Consider the following 27054-nt stretch of genomic DNA (forward strand, 5'->3'; position numbering starts at 1 on the left):
AAGTGACCACTCTTTTCCCTGGGCCTGTGTTTCCCAAAAAGCTGTTCTAAGCAGCCCCCCAAATCTTAGAATGTTGGATTATATTGGCCTCACCCCCCAATATGGGACATCTCAACTTACTCCTTATTTATCCTAGAGCCTGTTTAAGAAAAAAAAAAAAAAAAAGATGGCAACCACAGCCTCTATTCATAGCACTCCCCCACCTTCCTCCACCTCGGCTTGGGTCAGCCTAGCCCTTTACAAGCCATCAGCCTTCCTGAATAGAGTAGACTCCTCCCTTTGAGGGGAGAATGGCAAGTTGACATTTTAACAGTGGTTCTGATAGCAGCAGTGTACTAAGAGCATACCCAGGGCCCCCCTCAGGACACCCTGCTGGCCAAGATTCTTCCATTGTTTCCAAATACAATGAAGAGGAAACGGAAGCTAGAGACCAGTGTTTGTAGCTGCAGCAAAGTTCTTTGGCAAATTCTTGGGCTGAGTGAGGCACCCCTGCTGCTACAGTTAACCTCCAAGGACCCCGAGGAACTCAGCAGTAACTGGAAGAGATGTCAGGGCTTGCTGGGCAGGGCTGTGCAACATGAACCGGGGGCACCAGTGAGCGAGGAACAGGGAACAGAGCTGGTTACTAGGCTAGCGTTTGGCCACAACTCCTTTCCTGCCGTCGCCCACCTGAGGGATTTTCCAATTTTCCAGGACAGAAACTGGCTAGTGGTGTCAGGACCTTGGCAGCATTAGCCAACAACAGCAGCGTTAGTTGCTTGTGCGCCTAAGACCATGGCTGGGTCGTAATTTGCTCTGGGCGGGGGGTGGGGGGCTGGGGGGTGGAGGGGGGTGGCCCTGGCTGGAGCTTCTAGCTACCATGAATTTCAGTTCCCTGAGTCAGGCCACAGGCTGGAGAAAGCAATTGTGAGATGGAAGATCTCTTCCTGAGCTCCCTTCTACCCAATTTCTTAGATGGGAGGTGGTGGAGAAATGGGTGAACCTTTGTCAGTTTCAGATTTCTTTGGTTTCAAGAAAAAATAGGTAAGAAAAAAATGAACCCTGTTGGGGAATGCTAAGCTTATGGGTATCCTGACTTCAAGGAAAGTAGAGGGCCAGGTCATAGCAAGCTGAGTTCGAGGTGAGAACTCCTTTTTTAGACCTTTGTAGGCTTCGGTGGGAAGAATTCAAGGCTTTGGCATTTGCTCATCTAGCCATGGTGAAATTCAGGCTGATCTGCAGAAAACGCTTTCCTTCTAGGATTACTTTTCCCTCTCCGACTCCCCTCTTCTCGCCTTCTTAGTTAAAAAAAAGGAAAAAAAAAACCAAAACATAAAAATAAATAAAATCAAAAGGCCATTTAAAATACAACAAAGAACCCCTCACCCCAATAGTGAAATGTGTATCCAGAAGTCAGCTTTCGTAGAGCTATTAATGGCCCATAGTGTGAAGCCCTTAGGGTGGGCACCTATAAGACACAGCAATGAAAGGCAGGAAGGGACAGGAAGCGGTAGGCCAAAAATCTTAGGACAGGAGGAGGGCCACACTAGACAGGGCTGAGAGTAGGCCTCCTTCCCCCTCAACCAGATGCTGGGGAAGGTAGGCGGGCACCTAGGGATTCCCAATCTTTGCTCACATTCTGTTTCGTGTAATTTCTCCTTCTGTGCTTCCCGCTGTAAAGCTTACGTGAGGCCCTTAAATTGCTGGTGAGTGAGGCCCTCAAGACAGCCAGATCTCTGTAGGCAATGGCTGGGCCACGAGCCTTGGGCAGGATGGAGCTGTACAGGCAGCTTCTCTCTGAGCCTTGAGAGGCTGGTTGTGGCGTGGGTGGGTGGTGAGTGCACAATGTCTTTGGAGTCCTTGTACCAAGAGGAATGCAGGCACTTCGTTGGTTCTGTGTGCGGGGAGTGCTTGCCTGTGCAAACCATGGGAAGGAGAGTGTGGTTGTATAATCACACCTTGCTGCGGGCACCCCCTACTTCTTGCTTTTGCTCCCTAAGGTAGAAGTTTGGGGCCTCCTCAGGGACTCCTAGCTAGTTGGGAACAGTGCTAGGTAAGGGGCAGTGAGAGATGTCCAAGGTAGAGGCTATGGAACAAACTGCTAACTAACTGCTATCTACTTGCTAACAAACTGCTAACAAAGATTGAAAGCACTTCCCATTGTGGCTGGGCAGGGACGGTGGGTCAATCCGTTGGTGGAATTAGAAATTGCTGGGCCCTAGGAGCAGGCTCTCCCTGAGACATTTGAGCTGCTCTTCCCCAAGCTTGATCTTCTCTTCCAGCTCTCGCTGTTCGATGATGAGAGCAGATTTCATCTTCACAAAGTGCTGGTAATCTTGGAGCTGGTCCTGAGGCAGGTAGCGGGAGACCATGCCAAACACCAGCTTCTCGCGGCGGTCCACATGCTCCTTCAGCTCCTTGGCATCTGCCAACTGCCCTGTCAGCTGCTGCTTCTTCTCTATCAGCACCAACTGAGGAATCAGATAGACCAATTAAGAGTCATCCCAGTTCCCAATCGGCTGCCTAACCCACGGCTCCACCAGGAATGCTGCCGCCAACAGCTCCCCACTCTGCTAACTGATCAGTCCTAGATTTCCTGCCCTGAAGTCCACCTTCATGCAAAAGCCCTTCTTTCTTATGGGGCGGGGGGAGGGGAGGATGAACACAATAGTGCTTTCTGGACAGGGCGCTGTGTATTCACCCCTTTCCATCCCTAAGCTGCCTTTAATCCATGGATCACCACCTGGGTTAGGGTGGGGGAAGGCTCTGACAAAGCGGGCTCATGCCCCTTCCATCCGGAGAAAAAGGATCACCGTGACAGTGCTTTCAAAATGGCGCATGTCTCCGTGTCGCTGTATATGTGTGAGTATGTATCCATGCGTGTATGCTCGTGTGTATGTGCCTCTCATTGTGGATTCCGATTTGTATCCCAAACCACTTGTGTGCGGAAAGGTAATGCCCCTTTGGTTCAAGGAATTATGCAGAGTGGCCCAACCTGTGAAACTGATAGACTCCCAATCTCAGCTACTTGGTGAGACCTCGTCCTCCAACTCGGAGAGAGAGTGAGGTGAAATTGCTGCTGCTGCTGCTACTACTCTTCCTACCACCGTCGGCACCAATCCTACTACTACTATTACTACTATTATTACCACTAACACTGATAATACCACCACCACCACCACTACTATTACTACCACTATCACTATCGATACTACTACTACTACTACTACTACTACTGTTACTACTATTACTGCTGCTACTCCTGGCAGGTAGCCCTCATTCAGTGTTTACCCTGTTCCAGGCCCTGTTTTAAGTAATTAATATGGATTATCTAATTTATTTATTTTTTAAAGATTGTATTTATTTGAGGGGGGGAGGGAGAGCACCGAGGGAGAGTGAGAGGGAGAAGCAGACCCCCCACTGAGCAGGGCGCTCGATGCGGGGCTCGATCCCAGGACCCCGGGATCATGACCTGAGCTGAAGGCAGACGCTTAAGCGACTAAGCCACCCAGGAGCTCTGGATTATCTAATTTAATTCTTACAACCCCATGAGGTGGAGGTAGTGTGTTTTTGAAGAGACTGAGACAGAGTACGGTTAAGTAAGTTGCCCACAGTCACACAGCTAATTATTGGTAGAGCCAGAATTTCCAGGCACTTAAAAGCGAGTGCCCACACTCTTAACACTATGCTTTATTGTCTCCCAGATGAGCCAGACTTGAAAGAGGGAGTCCCGAGAAGGAACAGATGGCATTTCCCTCCATCCACCCCTGAGACCCCAACTCTACCTTCTCCTGGTTGGCCTCTGAATCGATGCTGTTGAGAGCATTCTCCACCCGGGCCAGTCGTCCAGAGAGGGACAGCAATAGGTTGACCACTTTGTCCAGGTCCCCGATAAACAAATGGTATTTTTCAAACTCGTTGGATTTACAGACTGCTTTTAGGTTGGCCTCCACCTCCTCCCCAAGGGCAGAATTGGCACCAATGTCCTCTAGCAGTCCTCGCTGGGCCTCCCGCAGGACAGAAAGCTTTCTGCCGATGCTTTCAATAAGCTGTATCTAGGAGAAATCAACAAGAGAAGGCAAAGGATGAGAATGGGGACTGACAGAAACTGATCTGTGCCTGTAACCTCCGTTTTGGATGGAGGTTTCCATCTGCAAACAGATGGCAGGCTCTACCCGTCATCAGAAACAAAGGAAACCCGAGCAAGTCATGAGCAATTCCAGTTTTCTGGACAGGCGCCCTCTCTCCCATCTATCTCTTCAGATCTGGTAGGAATCAGTCACCACCAAACTTCTTGGCATCAGATAAGTGGTACCCAGGGGCTAGTTCTCATTTGCCAGATGTAACTTAATAAATACTGGCTGAGACCATTTAATAAACAGGAATTGGAATGCTTGTGAGAGCAGGGGTTGGAAAAGCATCGTCATCAAGTATTTGCCTTTGGCTTCATTGATTCTCCTTCAATCCACTGAGTTAGGTCTTGTGTGCGTGGCCCTGTGCTGGCCCTTCACCCCCCTCCGTCTGGCTTTTGAGGCCTTTTGGATAAGACTGAGTTCTGAAGTCCCGACGACTAGGTTTGACTTCTAGTTCTGCCACCTTCCTGGTTGTGTGTCCTTGGGTGGATTTCTTTGTGGAGTTCACTCTTGATCTGCGGAATGGGCATAATTGTAGGACCCACTTCATTGAATGAGATGATGCATGCCATGGACTTAGCAGGGACTAAGTGTTTAATAAAGGCGGGCCACTAGGCTGTCACTCCACCTGGCCCCACCCTACCATTCCAGTCTCAAGGCTCTGAACCTTTCAGGATTAGCTCCCCATTCCATCTGCATTTACAACCCTCATCCTTGTGCTCCTGATTTGCTTCATGCAGTTCTACCTGCTCTCCATCTCTTCCTTCACTTAGGCTATTTCCCTTCTTTCCTCAGGGCCCAGCTTTGTTCCCACCCTCCCTGCAGGAAGCTTCTGCCTCCATACCCCGTCTCTCAACGATCTCTTTCTTTCCTAACTCTCCTGTCTTTCAGAAATAGAACGCTAGAGTATAATTTGAAGTTGTTCATTCCCTGTTTCACGTGGGTGCATCTGATCCATCTCCTACTGATGATAAGTTTCTTTTTTCTTTAAAGATTTTATTTATTTATTTGAGAGAGAGAGAGAGCACGAGCAGGGGGAGTGGCAGGCAGAGGGAGAAGCCGGCTTTCCGCTGAGCTGGGAGCTCGATGGGGGGCTCGATTCCAGGACCCTGGGATCATGACCTGAGCCGAAGGCAGACGCTTAACCGACTGAGCCACCCAGGTGCCCTGATGATAAGTTTCTTAAGGGAAAAACTGCTTGTGTCTTCTGATCTGTCTCCCCTCTGGGTGTAACGAGTTCTGGAACCCCACTCACAGGAAGGTAGTGTGGTAGAGTGGCCGTTTGGAGTCAGAGATGCCTGGATTCCAATTCCACCCCCTCCAAACTGTGTGACCTTGGGCAAGATACCCAATCTCACAGAGTCTTCTGTTTCCTCATCTGTAAACTGGAGACGCTTCTCCTCTCCTCCTCCACCCTGCCACCTTGGTGGGGGTTAAATGAGATCATAAAGTAAAATGTTTAGTATTGTGCCTGGCCCCTTAAGTGCTCAATACCTATTTAGGGCTGCTGCCGCTGTTGTTGTTGTTGTTGTTGTTATTATTACCAGGCACGCTGAACTAGCAGAAGCTTGTCTGGTGCACAGTCCTAACAAGAACGGAGCCGCCCCAGGTTGCACACAGCCTTTGCATTCAGCATCGCATTGTGGTTAAGAGCATGGACTCTAGGGGCGCCTGGGTGGCTCAGTCAGTTAAGCGGCTGCCTTCGGCTCAGGTCATGATCCCAGGGTCCTGGGATCGAGCCCCGCGTTGGGCTCCCTGCTCAGTGGAGAGTCTGCTTCTCCCTCTCTCTCTGCCTGCTTGTGCTCTCTATCTCTCTGTCAAATAAATAAATAAAATCTTAAAAAAAAAAAAAAGAGCATGGACTCTAGTGCCAGACTACTTGGGTTTGAACCCCAGTTCTGCCACAAAGCACCAGTGTAACCTTGAGCAAATCACTCAGCCTTTCTGTGCAATTTCCCCATCTAAAAAATGGGATAACAATAGCACCTACCTCATAGTACTGTTCTGAAAATGAAATGAGTTAATACAGTTTACACACTTAGAACAGTATCTTGTATCTTGTATCTTGTGTATATATACTGAAGTATGCTTCAGCGTGTATTTGTTCTTTTCATAATTTTTTTTTTAGAGAGAGAGGGAAAGAGAGTGCACGTGAGCTGGGGGAGAAGGGCAGAGAGAGAATCTTAAGCAGACTCCACGCCCAGCGTGTAGCCCGATGCAGGGCTCGATCTCCTGACCCTGAGATCATGACCTGAGCCAAAATCAAGAGCCAGATGCTTAACTGACTGAGCCACCCATGCGTCCTGCTTCAGGGTTTGTTTTATTATTATTCACACTCAGGCACTCTGGGACCACAGGCTTGTCGTTTTCTAGCATGTGCTCCTTTCTAGTAGTTTATTTAGAAATGTCCAAGGAGAAGTGTCCAAGAAATGTCCCAAGAGAGCCTGCTCTGGGTCCAGGGCCTCGTATCTATTTCAGAACTGGCCAGAAGTCAGGAGATCACTATGATCTTAAGTCTGAAGTGTCATCGGTTTACATGTAAGTAAAATTCTAAAACTCACTGGGAATCAGGGATCAATGATATGAATGAGGCAATACAATTAGATACCAAGAGGCTCCCAGTTATATCCCTACCTTCTGCTCTCCCAAACCAAACTCAATGCCAGGGACAAGGGAGGGCTGGGGGCCAAATGATCAACTTGGAAAATCACCTACCCACCCTAGCTCTTCAGTTCCATCGTTCCATAGATCCGGAAGGATGCAAGTGAAGAGAGCCCTTTGTTTCTTGGCACCTGCCTTTGCAACCTGAACTTCAGTCCTAGGGAAAGTGTACTGGATAGAGCTAAGGAGTCATCACAGACCCAGCTAGAGCTGAGTTGCTTTTCTAGGATATTGCAAATTGGTGACCTTCTTCACCTGTCTTCCTCAGACAAAAGCTGTCCTAGCTCCCCCACAATCACTTCAAATCACTACCTGCTGTTCCGTGCTTTGCCATTTCTGATCATTTTTCTCTTTTCCTGCTCAGACTCTTATTAGGTTTGCTCCTAATAAAAAGGTCCTGAGTAAGCCAGGAGCAGCCTTGCCACGCTCAGGGAACACAGAATCCAAGGAGGCAGGCATCTGGATCAATACAACTTTGATACCACCATGCTTCCAATTCTTTCCCTGACATTTTGCTTCAGATTTGAAAGTGGTGGGGGGTCTCCGGCAAATGGCCTCCAGCTTTCCTACAGGTCATGTCCTGAATGAGAAGCATAGGCAGAGGAGCAATTTACATCGAGTTCAGATGTTCACAAAGTGGTAAATTAGGCCTTTGGGGTTGCCATGGAAACCCTATTTGCTTACAAAATAAAATGGGTAAGTGCAGGGAGGGCAAAGTGATTCCAGGAATTTGATTAGAAAACTAGCCTAGTGATGCTTACAGGAAGAACAGGGAGGCTTTGGAACAACAACATCTTTTCTATTGCTCATTCTAGTATTTTTAAGACATTATTGATTATTCTTGCAAAGAAATACTAGAATTTACCAGCCTCTAATTTCTCCTTTTTTTTTTTTTTTTGGCTTAGTCAGTCTATTCCCTCTTCCAGAAAGTTACACAGAGAATACAATCAATGGCTGCTATTGGTTTGAGCTCGCTGGCAAAAACTCTGATGTGCCCTGGGCGGCGAGTTACTTACAAGGCTGGCTTATTTCAGAGGGAAGGCGCGATAAAGTACAAAGTGAGACAGTCTTGACTTGATTCAAGTCCTGGATCTATTACTAGGTCTGTAACCCTGGGCAACCTAATCCTCTCAACTGGTAAAAAAGGGAATCACTGTCCAGTTGTTTTAAGGATTCAAGAGACACAGTGATGATGATGATGATGATGTTGATGATTTCTATTACTATCACTACTATTATTGGCTGGATCAAAAAGAGACTGGTGTTGCATTTGTGAGGAACCCAGAGAGGCTATTTGATGTCCATACTGAAGAAACGGGGATGCACCAAGTTGTTCTGGAGAGCGTAGAGGGCAGGTCAACCTCCAGACACGCAAACTAAATGGTGAAAATCTAAGGCATATCAGAAAACTTCACCTTTTTTTGAGCCAGTTCGTGGTCAACTTCTTCCTCTCCCAGGCCAATCTCTGCCATCTCGGGTTGGTCTTTCAACTTGTTCAACAGTTCTGCCTTGGCCACAGAAATATTGTAATAAGCTGAGTAAGAGGTAGGGATCCCTGGGGCCCCCGGAGGAGGCGAGAAGTGCTGAAATTCTTGTCTGTAGAAACAAAGAATGACCATTTGAGCACCTCTGTCAGAGACGCTCCTGAACTTTCTGCTTGTTAATTTCCCCATTTGTGAAAAATGGGACCCTGCTTCCAAGGAGCTATGGAATAAGGAAATGATGGACCAGGAAGCACTGTTGAAATGTCAACGGGCCACATGAAGATTACCCAGAAGCCAAGGCAAGGCCAACTTTGAGAACTTAGAAGGCTATTTCTATGCCCCTGACTTCAACAGGTGGGGGAACTTCTTCAGGGGTGATTTGGTTTGGTCAGCGCCCCACTAAGATCTAGAAAGACTGGGAGGCCCCAAAGTTCTGCGCTTCTGATCTTCCAGGATTCCCCTCAGTTCATGGGCCCGGCATATGAATCCCCAGGGAGGGAGGAAGTGGTAGGGATCTATCTGAGACCTTAGCTATTCATCCTCCAAGACTGTTGGCCTCCCTCCTACCCAGCCCGCACCGCCGCCCACTCCAGGTCTATCTAGTCTGCTTGCTTACAAAGGCACCCCATGGCTTTCCTGGACACTTGCATAATTTCTTCTTTCCTGGTGGTGCCACTCCTGCTTGAAATGGCCCCTCCATTGCAGATCTCCCACAGCAAAGAGGTCACCCATGACCTCAGCAGTGGTCACCATGCTGGAGGCTGGGGTTAACACCCCTGCCAGGGACTTGTCACGGCCTACCACATCTCTCATGAGCTCTTCTGAGACTGCCTGTGAGGCAGGCCTTCGGCCTGGGAAAGGATAGCATCTCTCCACTTCTGCCATATCCCCAGTGGCCCCAGCCTCCTCCATGGTTGCAGAATGAAATGGGGAAAAAATGGAACCAGTGGCACCCAGGGGCTTGACAATTGTAGCGGCAGACCCTGTTGTCTTCGGTTCACTGAAGCCCGTGGGGCTGAGGTGCTGCTTCTCAGAGCCCCAGCCCATGAAAGTGAACTGCTCCTGTGGAAAGAAGTAGCTCTGGTTCCACGCTGGCTTGGGTTTGGGCTCTTCTGCCATCGAGGCTTCTGGTCTGGCGTGAGGAAGGAAAGAAGGAGAAATGCTTTAATGTCAGGTTTCAGTGATGAGAGGGGAAAGAATTCCACGCATGGTTCGTGCAAGAGGGGGGCCCACCCCCACTATATTCTTGTTGCCTACCAGCCACCCCTACCCTCCACCTGTCTGTGTCACTGCCCCTTTGCTAACCTCTAGCTGTTTGAAAGGAAAAATAGGAGAAACTCATTAGTCATTTTTGCAGCTTCTTGCAGCTCTTAGATAAAGGTCAAAAATAATGGTTAAAAGGCTCCACAGCTCTTTACTGATTCATGCTATGCTCTCTCCTAATTCATCACACAAAAGAAACTTGGGCATGCCAATATTCCTCATCCAAGGTATTCATTTTACACGTGGGTTTTTTAAGCTAATAACACTAATAAACGAACAATACTAGCTAATATTCACTCACACTTACCATGTCCTAGAAGCTGTCTTAAGATGTGCTTTTCTGTAGGTGTGTCTGAGTGTGTGTGTGTAGATAGAGATAAAAAATTTAATGCTCGTGGCAACCATTTTAGAGATAAGGAACATGAGGTACTGAGAGGGAAAGTGACTTCCCCAAGGTCACCAGACAGTAAATGACAGACCCATGATTTAGACCTACGTGACCTAACTCCAGAATCTATACTTTTAGCCACTATGCTATACTGCCAAAGGGACAACTTGACATCGTATAAAACCTTGCATGTAAGGAATTTTCTGGCTGGACTATATCTATGTTAGCAGACAAGAGAGAATATTCTGGAGGGAATAGGAATATAAGAACTTAGGGAGTTCTTATCTATAAGAAAAAATATTTAGGGCATGTGTGAGGGAGTTCTGAGTCAGAAAGCACTGAAAGAAAGTACAGAACTAAGGGGAAAAAAGGATGTGGCTGTATGTCAGTTCTATCTCAATAAAACTGGAAATATCTTTTAAAAGGATGTGCTAATTATAGACTCAGATCGCAGCGGACACAGCCCTGCACCATATCACAGCATATCATCTTAGGCATTATGTCCTAGAGCTCCTGTCCTCATAATCTCCACTAATAGGGCAGGAGTTCCAGGAGATCTATGACAACATAATCTGCATTTGATAACGAACACTGAAGCAAAAATCAGATTCCTTCTGCAGAGCACTGAGAGGAAATGCACAGAGTTCAGAAAGCAAACTATACCTGTACTCGAACCAGAGTTAGGAGACTTAACCAACACTTGAAAATTCCACTAACCTGGTTTTAGATGTATCCCAGCGTTTTGTAACTGAATAGTATGTGGGTTATAGAAATGCTCTGGTTTGACTTGGCTGAAATTAGAATGTCTTTTTTTTTTTTTTTTGTATTTTAGATTCAAAATATGATACATCTACCTGCCCCTAACACTTCTCCCTTACAAAGTCTTAAAGCCACTTCCTTCTGGTTAGAACCCTATGCTCTCCCAGGGTCTGGAATAGGATCTTGAGGAGCCCAGAGATCCTGGGAGGATGTACTGGGCACAGTGAGCCAGACAGCCTGGGTCCTGACTACCTGTGATCTTCTGCAGGTTACTTTAGCCTCCCTGTGCCACACTTTTCTCACCTAAAAGATGTAGGACACTAATGATATCTATTTCATAGGTTGGTTGTGAAGATTAAATCCGTCAACACACAAAGGTGCTTAGAACAATGCTTGGCACATAGGAAGCAGGCAAAAAAAAAAATATTAGCTTTGTTGGGAATAATGCTGTTCCTTAAATCTACATCATTCAGAGAGGCATCTATAATTGATTTTCTGCAGCCACAGCTAGCTAGGGCTGTGTGCAAACAGATATTTCCCCTTGCATCCTATAGTCATTAAAAAAAAATAAATCTCTGGAATGAGTTACAAGATCTCTAGTAATAGCAGTTTCCTTCTCTCTGGCCAAGGCGCCAAGGTGAATGGAGGTACATAAAAGGAGGAAGGACTAGGAGGCTGAAAGGGCAAGTCTGGGGCCTCTAACTACGATCGCTGGGACACTCTGCCCTACAGGGGCCAAGAGGGCCTTGTAAAGGCCTGGCCTTTTGCAAGAACAAGATCTCTCTGAGAGAGGCTGCCTAGGATGGCAAATGAAGCGTAGGTTTTAGAGTCACACAGATCTAGCTTTGGAATCGAAGTCCCTTCGTCCCTTATTTTCCTCAGCTGTAGTTTCTGCATCTGTCAAATGGGAATCATCTGTCAAATGGCGCACAGGGCTGTTGGGAGGTTAAATGAAATAATGGGTATAGAACGACTAGCGGTGTGTGGCACACAGCGAATGCTTCATACACGTTCAGCCATTGGTTTATTCATTCTGTCTTCTTAAATGTTAAGTGCCTACTATATGCTAGGTCACCTTCCCTTCTCCCTGCCGTGACAGGGAGCAACCACAGTCGCTTTCCACAAAACGTCTTCTGATTACAGTAAGAACGCCCCCCAGCTAGCTGGACAGCTTGAGAAGCAGCCGCGAGGGCTCTGATGAGAGACCCTCCCGGTGGCTAAGAGCTAGCTAGGAGCTAGCTAGGCCCTGTCGTGCTCTGCTTGTGCACCTCGTGCTGGGAAACTTCTCAACTAGTTCCAGATGGCTGGGTGAAGGGTTTGTGGGTGGGTAAAAGACACGAAAATGAGGTACTTCTAACAGCAACGAGTCTCAGGCAAGTTCCTTCTGTAGAAGGATTTAAAGAAAGCACTTACGGGATCAATACCTGCCCCCCACCCGCTGCCCCAGCAGAGTGCGGGCTGAGCTCTGGGCAGGATGGCGGGCAGAGCCAGAGGCCAGAGCTCCTTCGCTCTGGAGCCAACAGGACAAGGGCCAGGCATTGTAGGGCATGCACAGTGGGGCACACAGACACCAACAGCCCGGTGGCCGGGCTACACTCCTGCTCTGCCCGCCCTGCCCGGGCAGCTCACCCCGTCAACTACCACCTGTGGCCCACCGAAGCAAATGCAAAGAGGCAGGAGCACAGGGCTGGGGCAGGGAGGGGATGGAGAGAAAGGCAGAGGAGAGGAGTGCCCTTGACTTTTGTAAGGAACGGAGGGGCATAAAGCGCCCACCACTCCCAGGAGCAGCTGCGGGGAGAGTTTAGAAGCCCAGGCAGGTCCTAGAGCAGAGGCCGGTCAGGCTGGGAGCTGGCCTCTCGTTCTAGAGAGTGAGAAAAGGAAAAGGCAGGAAAGGGCCTCAGCCAGGCTCTGGGGAAATGCCAGGAGGCAGGGAGGGCTTAATGCCTTCTGGCTCAGGGGCCTGAAACTGATGCATACCTTAAAAGGCAAACTGAGAGATAAGGTAGTATTTTGACAGAGATCGTTAAGAACATCAGCCACGACCATTTACCGAGCACAGTAGGTAAGTATGAGCTACACACGGGGCTCCCTACTTTAGAGAGATGGTCTTCATCTTTACGACAGCCAAGTGGAATGGGTATCATCATGCCCGTTTTCCTGGTGAGAAAAATGTGACGCTGGGAACAGTTTAATCAATCGACCAAGCCAAGGTCACACAGCTGGTAAGTGGTGGAGGTGGAGTTCACACTCCTGCTGCAGCCGCCTGGGGGACCTTTCTTTCATAAGCACTTACTTGGGGGGATCAGTGGTCTCCTTCTCTGATGTCCTCCAAAGCCCACCCGGGCCGTAACAGCAAGGGGGCTGAGCCTTCTCAGGTTGAGATCCCAAGTGGCCCCTTATTGGAGGCAGGAAATCGCTGGGATGGAGACCAAAGGACTCTTGCTCTGCTGGGAGGCTCTGTGAGCCCTGCCTCGAAGCCTCCAAGTGGCCAAAGCCCAGGGGTTGTGGGTGCTCCAGGACCTCTTCAGGATGGAGGGTGCCGGTACCAGTGGTTTCTGAACTGAAATACTGGGGTGGGAGCTCCTCCTCCTCCCCCTCCTCCTCTCCCCCTTCCTCCTCTTCTTCCTCTTCTTCCTCTTCCTCCTCCTCCTCTCGCTGCAGCTTCTGCTGCTCCTGGGCTGCTCGGAAGAGCCTGTACTTCTCCCAGTTGGGAGGAGGCGGGCGAGGAGGAGGAAAGGCCTTCTTCCGGGCTCCCAGAGGATCGGGCTGGGTCTCATCAGCTTTGGTAAAGGGCTCCCTCCTATGCTGCCCCCAGGCCCGGGAGCTCTGCAGCTCCAAGCTGATGTGGCTCTCTGAGAAGGCACGGCTACGCAGCGGGCGGGGCATGGAGGCCACGGAGCTCCCCTCCTCACAGGCAGAAGTTTCCTCTGTTGTTTTTGAAGAGTGCTTGAAGTCTCCGAGAAGGTCAAGGGAAGAGATCGCTCGGTAGCTTGACAAGTCCAGTGCCGGGTTCTCAAGGCAAGGATGGGACGGGGTTGCCCACGGAAAGCTAGCCTTGGAATGAGCCATTTCCCTGCAGAACAGCAAGATGGGGATTGTGTAAACCGAGCACGTTGCAGATGGCCCCATGTTTCGGATAGCATCATTTCTGTAAACTTTAAGACGGCCATAAAACAATGCAAGCATACGTAGTAAATGCAATCATAAGAATAGTAATACTAACACATAATATTGATAGCTAACACTTATTAAGTAGGTACTAAATGCCAGGCACTGGTTTAAGTGCTTTCCACGTCTTAACTTAGTTAATACTCACAATGACCCCAGGATGTAGCTATTATTATCGTCCCAATTTTATAGCCATGGAAACTGAGGTACGGGCAGGTTAAGTAACTTGCTCTGGGTCATAAAGCTGGTAAGTGGTAGTGCTAGGATTTGAACCTGGACAGTCTAGCTCCAAAGACTGGATACACACACTACCTCACTCTGTAGCACGCAGATTGAATGTGCTGTGTACTGGGGCTTACAAGTCTGATTATCCTGTTACATTGTTTTTGTTTGCTTTGTTTTCAATCATGAAAAATTTGAAATATTTAGAAACATACAGAGATTGCTATAAAATAAATATCCATGCTCCCACCGACTGCCCAGGATTAGCACATTTTAATACTCTGCCATCTATACTTGATGATTTTTTTTTAAAAGAGATACATAATACCCTTTGTTTCGCTCCCCACTTCTATTCCCCTGCTGCCTCTCCAGATGCAAGCTGTATCGTGAATTTGACATGCTTTCTGTCCGTGTTTTTATACTCGTACCAAAAGATACCAAGCAGGCAATTCACAAATATCTACAATTTGGGGTTTAAAACAGCTCCTTCTAATGCAATTCTAGTCAGAATTCTCAACAGGAATTTTTAACTATAGCATTTTTTATTAATTTGCAACATGAAGTAAGATACAATATATTTTTTTAAAGATTTTATTTATTTGAGAGAGAGAAAGAGAGAGAGAGAGAGCATGAGAGGGTCCGAGGGAAAAGCAGACTCCCTGCTGAGCAGGGAGCCTGATGTGGGACTCGATCCTGGGACTCCCACCCGGATCATGACCTGAGCCGAAGGCAGTCGCTTAACCAACTGAGCCACCCAGGCGCCCGTAAGATACAATATTAAAAAGTATTTTGCTACAGAAGAAATGGGGGTGAGGGATTAGGCATATTATAAAGCAATTATAATGAAAACAGTGTGTTACTGATTAGTAGAACAGAATGAAAACTCCAGAAACACATTGAGCTATCTATAAAAACATCGTATATAATTCACCTTCCATAACAAGGAGATAAAGAATGATTTTTAAAAAAATTTTTTTGAGATAACTGCAGAGCAGTGATATTTGGAGCTGCACTCTCTATTATGTACCAAAATAAATTCCAGATTCAAGAGTTAAGGGTATGTGTGTGTGTATTTTAATGTATGTTATATGCGTATACAGGTATATATATTCTATGTTTAAAAGAAAAAACTATCAGAAGATTAAAAAGACTGTCACTTGTGAGGCAAAATGAGAGTCTCATCTTATAAGCAATAGAAAAAATATCCAAAGAAAGAAGTCCAGGTTGATTTAAATATGTATAAAAATATGCATAAAAAGTCAAACTTCTGTATAATAAAGAGTGACCAAAGTCAAGGGATGGCTCTTTAGTCTCAGAGTATAAAGAGTTAAACCCTCTAAACCAGAAGACCTGGTTTCCTGCTGTAGCCTGTGAGCAATCAGCATCATGCTAAGTATTGCCTAGTGACAGGAAATTCCAGCAGTTCAATTAAATCATCAGACAGAATACCCATTCAATAGTCATACTGAAGACTGAGAATATTTCTTTAAAAAATAATCATACACATAATGGTAGCCAAGCTCAGATAGAATGAAGAACCAAATCTCCTTCAGTCAGCTCATCTCCAGTCCCCGTCGTGGCTAGCTCATCACTCGCATGGATCAGAAATTCACCTCCACACGTCCACACTCCCTTCTCATTTGGGCCTTTGCCCACCTATATAGTTCCTTAAGATTATAAGTTCCTCCTTGTGTGCAAAGTGTTCCACCTGGCATTTCCTCCAGCAGGAAACAAACAAGGTGGTGAGTGGAGAGTAAAAGGTTGACAAATGCTATCAGGCAGAGGATTTTCCTGACCACCTTATCTCAAATAGAGATGACTTATCCTTCACTATCCTCTTTCTATTTTGTTCTTTCTCAGAACACACATCTCCACTTAGTATTATATCACATATCTACTTTCACTTGTTTAATTTATGCTCCACTCTCTAACTAAAATGTAGGCTTCTTGAGGGTAGGGATCTTATGTGTCTCATTTATCTAGTACCTAGAGCCTGGCACACAGTAGGCATTTAATAAATTTTAATAAATGGATTAATGAATAGAAATATCATATGATCCAGTAATTCCACTGGGTATTTACCCAAAGAAAATGAAGACACTAATTTGAAAAGATATATGCACCCCTATGTTCACTGCATTATTTACAATAGCCAAGATATGGAAGCAACCCCAGTGTTATCAACAGATGAATGGATAAAGAAGATGAATGGATAAAAGATGGTACACACACACACACACACACACACACGCAGAGGAATATTACTCAGACATAAAAAAGGATGAGATCTTGCCATTTGCAACAATACGGATGGACCTAGAGGGTATTATGCTAAGTGAAATAAGTCAGACTGAAAGACAAATACCATATGATCTCACTCATATGTGGAATCTAAAAAACAAAATGAACAAATAAACAAAAAGCAGAAACAGACCCATAAATACAGAAAACAATCTGATGGTAGCCAGAAGGGTATGGGTCGGGGGAGAGGGGATGGGCAAAATGGGTGAAGAGGAGTGGGAGATACAGGCCTCCGGTTACATTTGTGAGCACAGCATAATGTATAGACTTCTCAAATCACTATGTTGTATACCTGAAGCAAATGTAACTTTGTGTATCAAGTATACTGCGAGAAAATTATAAAATAAATGATTCATGCCAAAAATGAGAAAAAAAAACCAACAGCCATGATATTTGTATCGTAACAAAGTAGAATTAAAGGCAAAAATTAACAAACAAGGCAAAGAAGGGCGCTATAAATTAGTGGTTAGAACACATGATTAAGATCTAACTACCCTAAATCTTTACGTGTCAAATAACATAGCATCAAAATTCATAAAGCAAAAGACATAGGAAATGCAAAGGTAGAAAAAGGGAGCAATGAAATATGAGGCTGTATCAGCTGATGACAGATGTGACAGTCAAAACTAAGATAATGGGAATATTTAAATTTCTCTATTTTCAAGGGTCCATTGAACCTTTTTTAAATTGACTCTATATTAAGTCAAAAAATGAAAGAAGTACAGACTATGGTACCTAATCACAACATAAAAACACTAGAAATTAGTAACAAAAATGAAAGACAAAAACTTCTAGTACGTAGAAAATAAAAGGGAAAAAAATATTCCCCACTCTAGTCAAAGAAATCTGATCTGAAATTGTAGAATACCTAGAAAATAACAACAATGAAATATCAGAAGCTAGAGAATTTGACTGACTAAAGCAGTGGTCAAAGGAAAAACCAAAGCCTTCAATGCTTACGTTAATATGTAAGAACAAATTAAAATCAGTGAATTAAGCACTGAACAAAAGAAGTCAAGAAAAGAGCCACAAAAATAGAGCTAAGCAAAGCAGAAAGAAAACTAATGGCAGAAATTAATACATTGGAAAACAAATGGTAGAATTAATAATTAAAGCCAAAAGCTACTTCTTCAAAAGAAAATATAAAACAATAAAAAAGATAAACCACTTGCTAATCTAATTAAAAACCCCAAATGCACAAAATAAGAAATGGAGAAATAACCACAGTTGCAGAGTAAATGAAAAGAGTAAGAGAATACTTTGCTCTACTCTATGAAAACAAATTAGAAAGCTTAGGATGGTTTTCTAGGAAAACAAAAATTACCAAAACTGATTGCAGAAGAATGGAAATATCTAAGCGCACCTGTTACCATAGGAAACAATGTTGATAAATTTGACAAAAAAAGATAGCACACTCATGCAGTCTTGTATTAATTCTACCAGCCGTAAAGGAACAGACAACCTCAATACTATTTACACTTCCTAGACTCTGGAATCTATTGAGGGAGAAGAAAAGAGTCCTGCATGATGTCAATACGAAAACCCAACAACTAGAACATGCATAAAGGCAAACTAGAAACCAGGCTCATCTAAGAATACTAATGCAAAAGTCTCACCATTTTTTGCATTTAAAAACGTAAACATTAGGACATTAGTACATATAAGGAATTTATTAATAAATTACCAACATATATTGAAAGTGCATGTGCAAAAAATTCTTTCTGAAGAGGGTGCATGATCCAAAAGAGTTGGAAGACACTGGTCTGGGATGGTTGTTCCTAATCAAAGTGTCTCCTGAGCGAAATTACTCGGAGCGGTTGTTGAAAATGCAAATTGGTGAGCCCTACCCCCCAGAAATTGGGATTTAGTACCTCTGTGGTGACGCCAGGGAATCCGCATTTTTAACAACTGCCCCCCCCCCAAGAGATTCTAATACAAGTGGTTCCGGGACCATACTATGAAACAGGGGTCCAGGGTGAAAATGATGGGAGGGCTGCAGTTTGGGGTGGAGTTTGGGCGGCAGGGTTCTTTGTTCCAGTTAGGTTGGTTTCCCATCTATACAGCCTATCTTCCACCCCGCACCACACACCTTCCCACCTTCTTTCCCTGCCTCTCTCCCCCTCCTCCACCTCATCTCCAGTCTTGCTCTTAGGAAATGCAGGTGGTGGCAGCAAGGTCTCCAAAGGCCCCAGCTGGGCCGATGTCCCGCAGCTGGGGTGACAAGAGTCCTGCCGCATGAGAGTACTCAAATTTACCATTCTTTCCTCTTCCCTCCCCAGAGCACAGGAAAGGCAAGGCAAGAGAGTAGAGTGGAAAGAACACAGTGTCATAAAGACTTGGGTCTGCATTCCAGTAAAAATGTAAAATCGGGCTCCATAACTCAAAAGCTGCATGACCTTGCACACAGTATTTAATTTATCTCAGTTTCAGTAAAATATTTATCTTACAATGCTGCTGTGAGGATTAACTATATAAAAAGGACCTAGCAATGATGCTGGGTATGTGGAGAGGTGATTAATAATGATAGAACTATGTTTATTGTTAGAAAGGAGTCCCTTCCTCAGGGCCACTGCATATGGCTGTGCCAGTTGTGCAGTGCACAACCTTCACTGCTGTATGCTTCGGCCTTGTTCCTTGTTCTCACCAAAGGAGTTGGACTGCACTGTCCCCTGGTTAATATTCAGCTCTGCTCAAGAGCCACGAAACCAGGAGATCTCGGGTCTCAGCTCAGCCACATGTCTGCCTAGCTAGGAGGCCCGAGCTAACCAAGGATTTTAACTTTGGGCTCATTTACTCACTCTTCTCATCTACTAAAAAGGGACAAATAATAAGAGGCAAGTTTAGGTTTAAGAGCAGTGCGAAAATCAAAAGGATTCGATATTCTAAGTTGTCTTGTTTCGGTACTAATCACTTATGTCAGCCTTACAGAATTTACCTCTAGGTAGCCAACTCTAGAATCAGTTGGAAGAAACAAACATGCCCTTCTAGACATTTGGTGCCCTAATTCATGGCACTGTGACCTTACCTGGGGGCACTGGGCTCTGAAAAGGCAACCTGGAAATTGCTATTCTCTGCATCAATCTTAATTTTATTTTTTTATTATTTTTAAAGAAATAGTCTCTTTTTTTAAAGATTTTATTTATTTATTTGACAGAGAAAGAGCACAAGCAGGGGGACCGGCAGGCAGAGGGAGAGAGAGAAGCAGGCTCCCTGCTGAGCAAGGAGCCCAATGTGGGACTCGATCCCAGGACCCTGGGATCATGACCTGAGCCGAAGGCAGACGCTTAACCGACTGAGCCGCCCAGGCGCCCCATCCATCCTAATTGTAGAAGTACTACCCCCTCCCCACCTACATGGCCTGTGCAGGGGCCAGCCTGAGCCTTACAGAGTCACTTACATCAGGGGAGCAGAAGTGGGCATGACTCCGAAAAGGGAAAGGAGAAACTTCAATGGGATCAGCTGGATCAATGTGTGTACAAGTCCTTCCATGCGGCCATTGAATATTCTATTGTGCAAGGTGACCAGATCAAAGGGGAGCAAAACTGACATAGCCCCTTCCTTCCGGGCACTACAGCTGAAACAAACTGGGGAATGGAAGGCTTCCATTGAAGTGTGTCAGGCTCAAACGAAGGTTACTGGCCTCTCTAGCGGTCCTATCTTCCAAGGGCTCAAGCCGTCTATATGCACAGAAATCTACAACTCCGCTTTGGGACCAAGTGGAGTGGAGTGAAGGATAAGGAGTTTCATTAAGGGAAACGAGCTATGGTTTCTTACTTCCTAGTGTGTGTTAGGCACTGCTTTTTGCACTTTCGTGTATGTATTTCTATTAATCTTCACACCAACCCATCATTGCCAGTTGGCAGCTAAGAATCCCGAGGCTTAAAAAGGGTGATTCAGGGGCGCCTAGGTGGCTCAGTCGGTGAAGTGTCTGCCTTTGGCTCAGGTCATGATTCTGGAGTCCCGGGAATCGAGCCCCAAGTCGGGCTCCGTGCTCTGTGGGAAGCCTGCTCTCTCTCCCTCTGCCCCTTCCCACCACTCGTACTCTCTCTCTCTCTCGAATAAATAAATAACATCTTTTAAAAAGGGGTGTGTGTGGTAAATCATTTTCCCACTTGTAAGAAGCAGTCGTGTCCAGACTGGAACTTGCCTTATCTGACTCCAAGGGCCAGGCATCCCACTGGAGCAAGGTCTCCTAGGGTGAGGCAAAAGGTACTCGCGCTGCAGTTGTCCCCAGGTGTCCAGGCAGATATTAGCTCTTTGCATGGAAGCACGAAAGCTAGTGTAAGAAAAGGCTTTGTTGACACCAGCAAGGAGACTACATCTCAAAAACAAAAGCAAATTGCCTGCCAAGTCCTGGGCTGTTCTTCTCTTTTCCTTTTGGCACAGGTTACCTTTTCTTCTGATGAATAGATTTTCCTCTTTTGTTAAAATCTTTTTTTTGGACTAATAGTGATTGAAAATGAAAACGAATATTTGCAGAGACTGAAAAAAAATCTCCTCCTGCCTCTTCCTCCGCACTTCTGAAGTTTTCTTGTTTGGAAATTTTACTTTTAAACTCACCGCAATAGCTTGGTATTCCAGGATCTCAGCAGTAAGGGTGCACAGGTCCAGCCCCTCTCCCCTTTCCCTTTCCTCGGCAGCCAAAAGATAAGACTGCTCCAAGAAAACAGCCACTCCCAGGTTAATGCTGAAGGAAATATTTGCAAGATCCAGGAAGTGAGACACAAGGAGGCTTACGCTGGGAGGGGAGAAGGGCCCAGAGGGATTGTTGTTGCCACCCTTTTCTGCCTCTGGGTCCATAGAACTTCAAGTAAGGAACAATTAGTCTGGCAATGACAAATGCAAGTGGCAAGACTCGCCCTGAACCTTCCACATCCCCTGGGAGGCTGGTGCCAAGTGTCCCTTGAAGAGATTAGAGAAGTCCTTGCTTTATTGGGTCTGTCCTGGGTAAAGCCTAGCTCCCCCTCTCCAATGGTCCCAACTTGGAATTTCCAAGAAGGTCTTCCCATAACTCCTCTGGATTTTACATAGTGTCATGGACATGGCGGTAAGGGATGATAATGATCGGTCTTAGGTTTACTGAGAGTCTGTCATGCGTCAGGCACAGGGCTGGACAGTTGATAGACCTGCTTTCATTTAACTCTTGAGACAATCTTCTGGCGTGGGTATTCTCTTGGCCATGTTAGAAATGAGGCTCAGGGTGGTTAAACAACTGGTGAACACAAAGGGAATAGTGGCCGGAAGTTCCAGCTAAGGTCCATCTGACTCCAACGCCCACACTTTTGCCCATGCAACATGCTGCCTCTTCAGCGTTCAGATAACCTTCTTGAGAGATTTAATAGAAGACATTTTAGGAGTAAAAAACACATTGTCGGGGGACCTGGAGGGTCTGACACAAGAATAATTCAGCTGAGGATTGGGCTGGCCAAGGTTATTAAGGATCTATTCGCTGCTATCCAGAGATAATGAAACCCGGGCATGCATCAGAACCACCTGGAGGGCTTATTAAACCACAGGTTGCTGGGTCCTATCCCCAGGATTTTTGATTTAGTAGGTCTGGGGCAGGGTGGAGAATTTTTATTTCTAACAATTTCCCGGATGATGATGGTACTGCTGGTCTGGGATCCCACTTTGGGATCTACTGTTCTAATCGGTCATTACTTACCAGGTTCCCAACTCATTGGGATATCTTAAGAGGTATAAAGCCATTAAAAAAAAAAACAACTTCTCAAAACAAAATTCATTTAATTAACTATATACATCCATCCATGTGACAACTGGGATGAAGATTTACAAAATAAAATAATGGGAATACTGGAAGTCCAAAAAGTTCTGGGAGTCCTGATGTTATTCAAGGAAATTTTGTGCCCCAGCATGGTTAAACTATGGACGGGTCAGGACTCTTGAGTCCTCACGTATACCAGATCTTAATGTACTGACTTTTAAAGACCTAGAATACAGTGGGAAAGACTTAATACCAGTTATAAAGAACATGATTCAGTCTCAGATGGTTTAAAAGGCATTCTTGTTGCTCAATTATTAATGAGAACGATTACTGTAGAGTAGTTCTCTGGGCCGCATGTATTTAACGTTTAAGATTTTAACCCTTTGAGAGTTAACCCTAAAGATCCACGAAATGTAGTAACTGGTCATTTTGCAAAGGGTATGAATTTGACTTCCAAGGCATCACAATACCGGTTGAGAGGACAAGGCGCCCAGCAAAAGAGGGAGCCTCGTCAACCGCTTGGCACTGCCATCTCAACATGGCTTGATGGGTCTCTATTTGCTGACAAGGTACACAGATGCAGTCACCATGGCAGAGAGAAAATGTGCTTCTTTATGAATAATGGCACCGAAGCTAGTGCTGGTGATTGAAGTGATAGAACCATCTTAAGAAAGTGATGCTTCTGAGCTAGAAAATACAGTGTTTATTGGTGGGGGTGGGGAGGTGCTACGTTGCAGTGTCAGATTTGGAAATTTGCAGAGGTCTGGTGACGTACACCCTCAGGAATGTCAAAGTTCTCGCAGACTTAAATATGCAGATGTGCTGGTTGATTGAGAATTCTAGCAAACAAATTCTAGTTAATAGTGAGGTCAAGCATGTCCTGTAAGTAACACTGTCTGTCATTAGTATGTGGATTTTTCCAAAGCCCTCGATCTTTAACTTCCTGGGCCCAAATCAAACCAATCAATCCTCTTCTTTAGATTTTCTTTTTTTTATTATACATTCCAGCAACTTGACACGTACCCCCCAAACACCGTGTGTATTCAACTCCAACTATTTACAGCTTACTAGCAGCCTTTCTGAATTTTCTTTGTGTATGGCTACTATCAGATTCAACATGTGATTTAGGATTTAGCCTTTTTGGGGTTAATATTATTACAAATACTCATTTCTGTGCAAGATCCAATATTTGTGTACCTGTCATTGTTAATAGCTATGTTCTGTTTCCATCATAATGATCTATCTATTCAATCGGTAAATCTTTTCCATGATTATAAATAGCACTATTAAGAACATCTTTAAACAAATCATTTTTTTTCCTTTTTAGGTTATTTCCTTGGGGGTCTGCTGGGTCAAAGGGTATGAACAAACAGTTTTATAACTCTTGTCGCATATTTCTAGATTTTCCTCTAGGAAAACGGAACCAATTTTATACTGCTCCCAGAAACGGTTTCCTCACAGCCCTGTCAAGATAGGGTTTTATAATTTCTGTTGATCATTTCCATTAATTGTTGATAGTTTAATAAGCAGGTCGTGATACGTGGGAGTTGTTTTTGTTTGCATTTCTTAAATTGCTAGTGAGCCTGTACTTTTCCATGCAGTGATTTTACCGCCTTGAGTTTCTCACGTGTAAATTGCCTGCTCAGTTTCCTTGCCCTTTTATGAAGCCGAATCTGAAAGCCGACCTTCTAAATCTATATCCATTCTTTATATTTTTTGGACAGTCAACTGTTATCAGTGGTGCTGACCCCAGACATTTGCCTCATTCTGTTGTTTAGCTTTTTATTATATTTTGTTGTACAAAGGTTTTTCCCCCAACTTTTATATATTTAAAATCATCCATCTTGTCTCTGATGATACCCTCCATTTAACAGACACAAATTTATCTTCTATCCATACTTGAAAAAAATATGCTATTCCACTGTCTGCTTTCTGGAATTTGCTATGGAGTATTCTAGGTGCTATGGATCTAAGTTAATTATTCTCTGTATTGATACCTAAAATTCTAACATTTATTAAAGAAAGAGTGATTTCTTTCCCCAGTTCAGGGGTGCTTCCCGTGTGCTCTTTATTCTTAGAATAGCTCGTATCTGTTCCTAGAATCTCTCTCTCTTTTTTTTTTAAATTCGCTGTTTGCCCTTTTTTGACCCCCTATCATATGGTTTTGATAATTGTCATCTTATGACAGGCTTTAAAATCTGATAGGGTAAGTCTACCATCATTGCCTTTTTATTTTATTTTATTTTATTTTATTTTATTTTTTATTTTTTTGTAGTTTTTAATTTTATTATGTTGTGTTAGTCACCATACAATACATCATTAGTTTTTGATGTAGTGATCCACGATCCATTATTTTCGTATAACACCCAGTGCTCCATGCAGTACGTGCCCTCCTTAATACCCAACACTGGGCTAACCAATCCCCCCTCCCCCCTCCCCTTTAAAACCCTGTTTGTTTCTCAGGTCCATAGTCTCTCATGGTTCATCTCTCCCTCCAATTCCTCCCCCCATTTTTCCCTTCCTTCTCCTAATGTCCTCCGTGTTATTCCATATGATAATTGACTTTCTCTGCTTGACTTATTTCACTTAGCATAATCTCCTCCAGTCCCATCCATGTTGATGTAAAAGTTGGGTATTCATCCTCTCTGATGGCTGAGTAATATTCCATTGTATATATGGACCACATCGTCTTTATCCATTCATCTGTTGAAGGGCATCTCGGCTCTTTCCACAGTTTAGCTATTGCGGACATTGCTGCTATGAACGTTGGGGTGCCTATGGCCCTTCTTTTCACTACATCTGTGTCTTTGGGGTAAATACCCAGGAGTGCAATTCCTGGGTCATAGGGTAGCTCTATTTTTAAATTTTTGAGGCACCTCCACACTGTTTTCCAAAGTGGCTGTACCAACTTGCATTCCCATCAACAGTGTAAGAGGGTTCCCCTTTCTCCACAACCTCTCCAACATTTGTTGTTTCTTTCCCTGTCCATTTTGGCCATTCTAACTGGTGTAAGGTGGTATCTCAGTGTGGTTTTGATTTGGATTTCCCTGATGGCTAATGATGATGAACATTTTTTCATGTGTCTGTTAGCCATTTGTATGTCTTCTTCAGAGAAGTGTCTGTTCATCTCTTCTGCCCACTTTTTGACTTGATTATTTGTTTTTTGGGTGTTGAGTTTGAGAAGTTCTTTATAGATTTTGGATACCAGCCCTTTATCTGTAGTGTCATTTGCAAATATCTTCTCCCATTCTGTGGGTTGCCTCTTTGTTTTGTTGACTGTTTCCTTTGCTGTGCAGAAGCTTTTTATCTTGATGAAGTCCCCAAAGTTCATTTTTGCTTTTGTTTCACTAGCTTTTGGAGATGTATCTTGAAAGAAGTTGCTGTGGCCAATGTCAAAGAGGTTACTGCCTATGTTCTCCTCTAGGATTTGGATGGATTCCTGTCTCACATTGAGGTCTTTCATCCACTTTGAGTTTATCTTTGTGAATGGTGTTAGAGAATGGTCGAGTTTCATTCTTCTGCATGTGGCTGTCCAGTTTTCCCAGCACCATTTATTGAAGAGACTGTCTTTTTTCCATTGCATGTTTTTTCCTGCTTTGTCAAAGATTATTTGACCATAGAGTTGAGGGTCCATATCTGGGTTCTCTATTCTGTTCCATTGGTCTGTATGTCTGTTTTTGTGCCAGTACCATGCTGTCTTGGTGATCACAGCTTTGTAATATAGCTTGAAATCAGGCAACGTGATGCCCCCAGCTTTGTTTTTCTTTTTCAACATCTCCTTGGCGATTCGGGGTCTTTTCTGATTCCGTACAAATTTTAGGATTGTTTGTTGCAGCACTTTGAAAAATGTCATTGGAATTTTGATCAGGATGGCATTGAAGGTATAGATTGCTCTGGGTAGCATAGACATTTTAACAATGTTTATTCTTCCGATCCATGAGCATGGAATATTTTTCCATCTTTTGGTGTCTTCTTCAATTTCTTTCATGAATGTTCTGTAGTTCCTAGAGTATAGATCCTTTACCTCTTTGGTTAGGTTTATTCCGAGGTATCTTATGCTTTTTGGTGCTATTGTAAATGGAATCGTTTCTTTAATTTCTCTTTCTACAGTTGCATTGTTAGTGTATAAGAAAGCAACTGATTTCTGTGCATTGATTTTCTATCCTGCCACATTACTGAATTGCTGGATGAGTTCTAGTAATTTGGGGGTGGAGTCTTTTGGGTTTTCCACATAAAGTATCATGTCATCTGTGAAAAGAGAGAGTTTGACTTCTTCTTTGCCAGTTTGAATACCTTTTATTTCTTTTTGTTGTCTGATTGCTGTTGCTAGGACTTCTAGTACTATGTTGAACAACAGTGGTGAGAGTGGGCACCCTTGACGTGTTCCTGATCTTAAGGGAAAGGCTCTCAGCTTTTCCCCATTGAGGATGATATTCGCTGTGGGTTTTTCATAGATGGATTTTATGAGCTTGAGGAATGTTCCCTCTATCCCTATACTCTGGAGAGTTTTAATCAGGAAAGGATGTTGTATTTTGCCAAATGCTTTTTCTGCATCAATTGAGAGGACCATATGGTTCTTCTCCCTCTTATTAATGTGTTCTATCAAATTGATCGACTTGCGAATGTTGAACCACCCTTGCATCCCGGGGATAAATCCCACTTGGTCGTGGTGGATGATCCTTTGAATGTATTGTTGGATCCTATTAGCTAGGATTTTGTTGAGGATTTTGGAATCCATATTCATCAGGGATATTGGTCTGAAATTCTCCTTTTTGATGGGGTCTTTGCCTGGTTTGGGGATTAAGGTAATGCTGGCCTCAGAGAATGAGTTTGGAAGTTTTCCTTCTGTTTCTATTTTTTGAAACAGCTTCAGTAGAATAGGTGTTAGTTCTTCTTTGAATGTTTGGTAGAATTCCCCAGGGAATCCATCAGGCCCTGGACTCTTGTTTTTTGGGAGGTTTTTGATCACTG

At 44.5% G+C, this 27054-nt stretch overlaps 1 protein-coding gene across 3 annotated transcripts in view; it reads right to left on the bottom strand.

The window, feature by feature from the left end:
- Positions 1-865: 865 nt before the first annotated feature.
- SHROOM4 (shroom family member 4) overlaps positions 866-27054 on the bottom strand; it is a 214771-nt gene continuing 188582 nt past the window's right edge. For 2 of the 3 annotated variants that reach the window (XM_032397925.1, XM_032397926.1), the window contains 5 exons: positions 12961-13740; positions 8874-9389; positions 8189-8369; positions 3765-4034; positions 866-2450 (listed from right to left, as the gene is read on the bottom strand). In XM_032397925.1, the coding sequence (XP_032253816.1) occupies positions 2181-2450; positions 3765-4034; positions 8189-8369; positions 8874-9389; positions 12961-13740 (2017 nt within the window). In that variant the 3' untranslated portion in view covers positions 866-2180. The remainder of the gene's footprint in view (positions 2451-3764; positions 4035-8188; positions 8370-8873; positions 9390-12960; positions 13741-27054) is intronic. The other variant, XM_032397927.1, reaches the window with a different exon arrangement.

Source organism: Phoca vitulina, unplaced genomic scaffold, assembly GCF_004348235.1.
Source record: "Phoca vitulina isolate PV1807 unplaced genomic scaffold, GSC_HSeal_1.0 scaffold107, whole genome shotgun sequence".
NCBI classification, from domain to species: domain Eukaryota; kingdom Metazoa; phylum Chordata; class Mammalia; order Carnivora; family Phocidae; genus Phoca; species Phoca vitulina.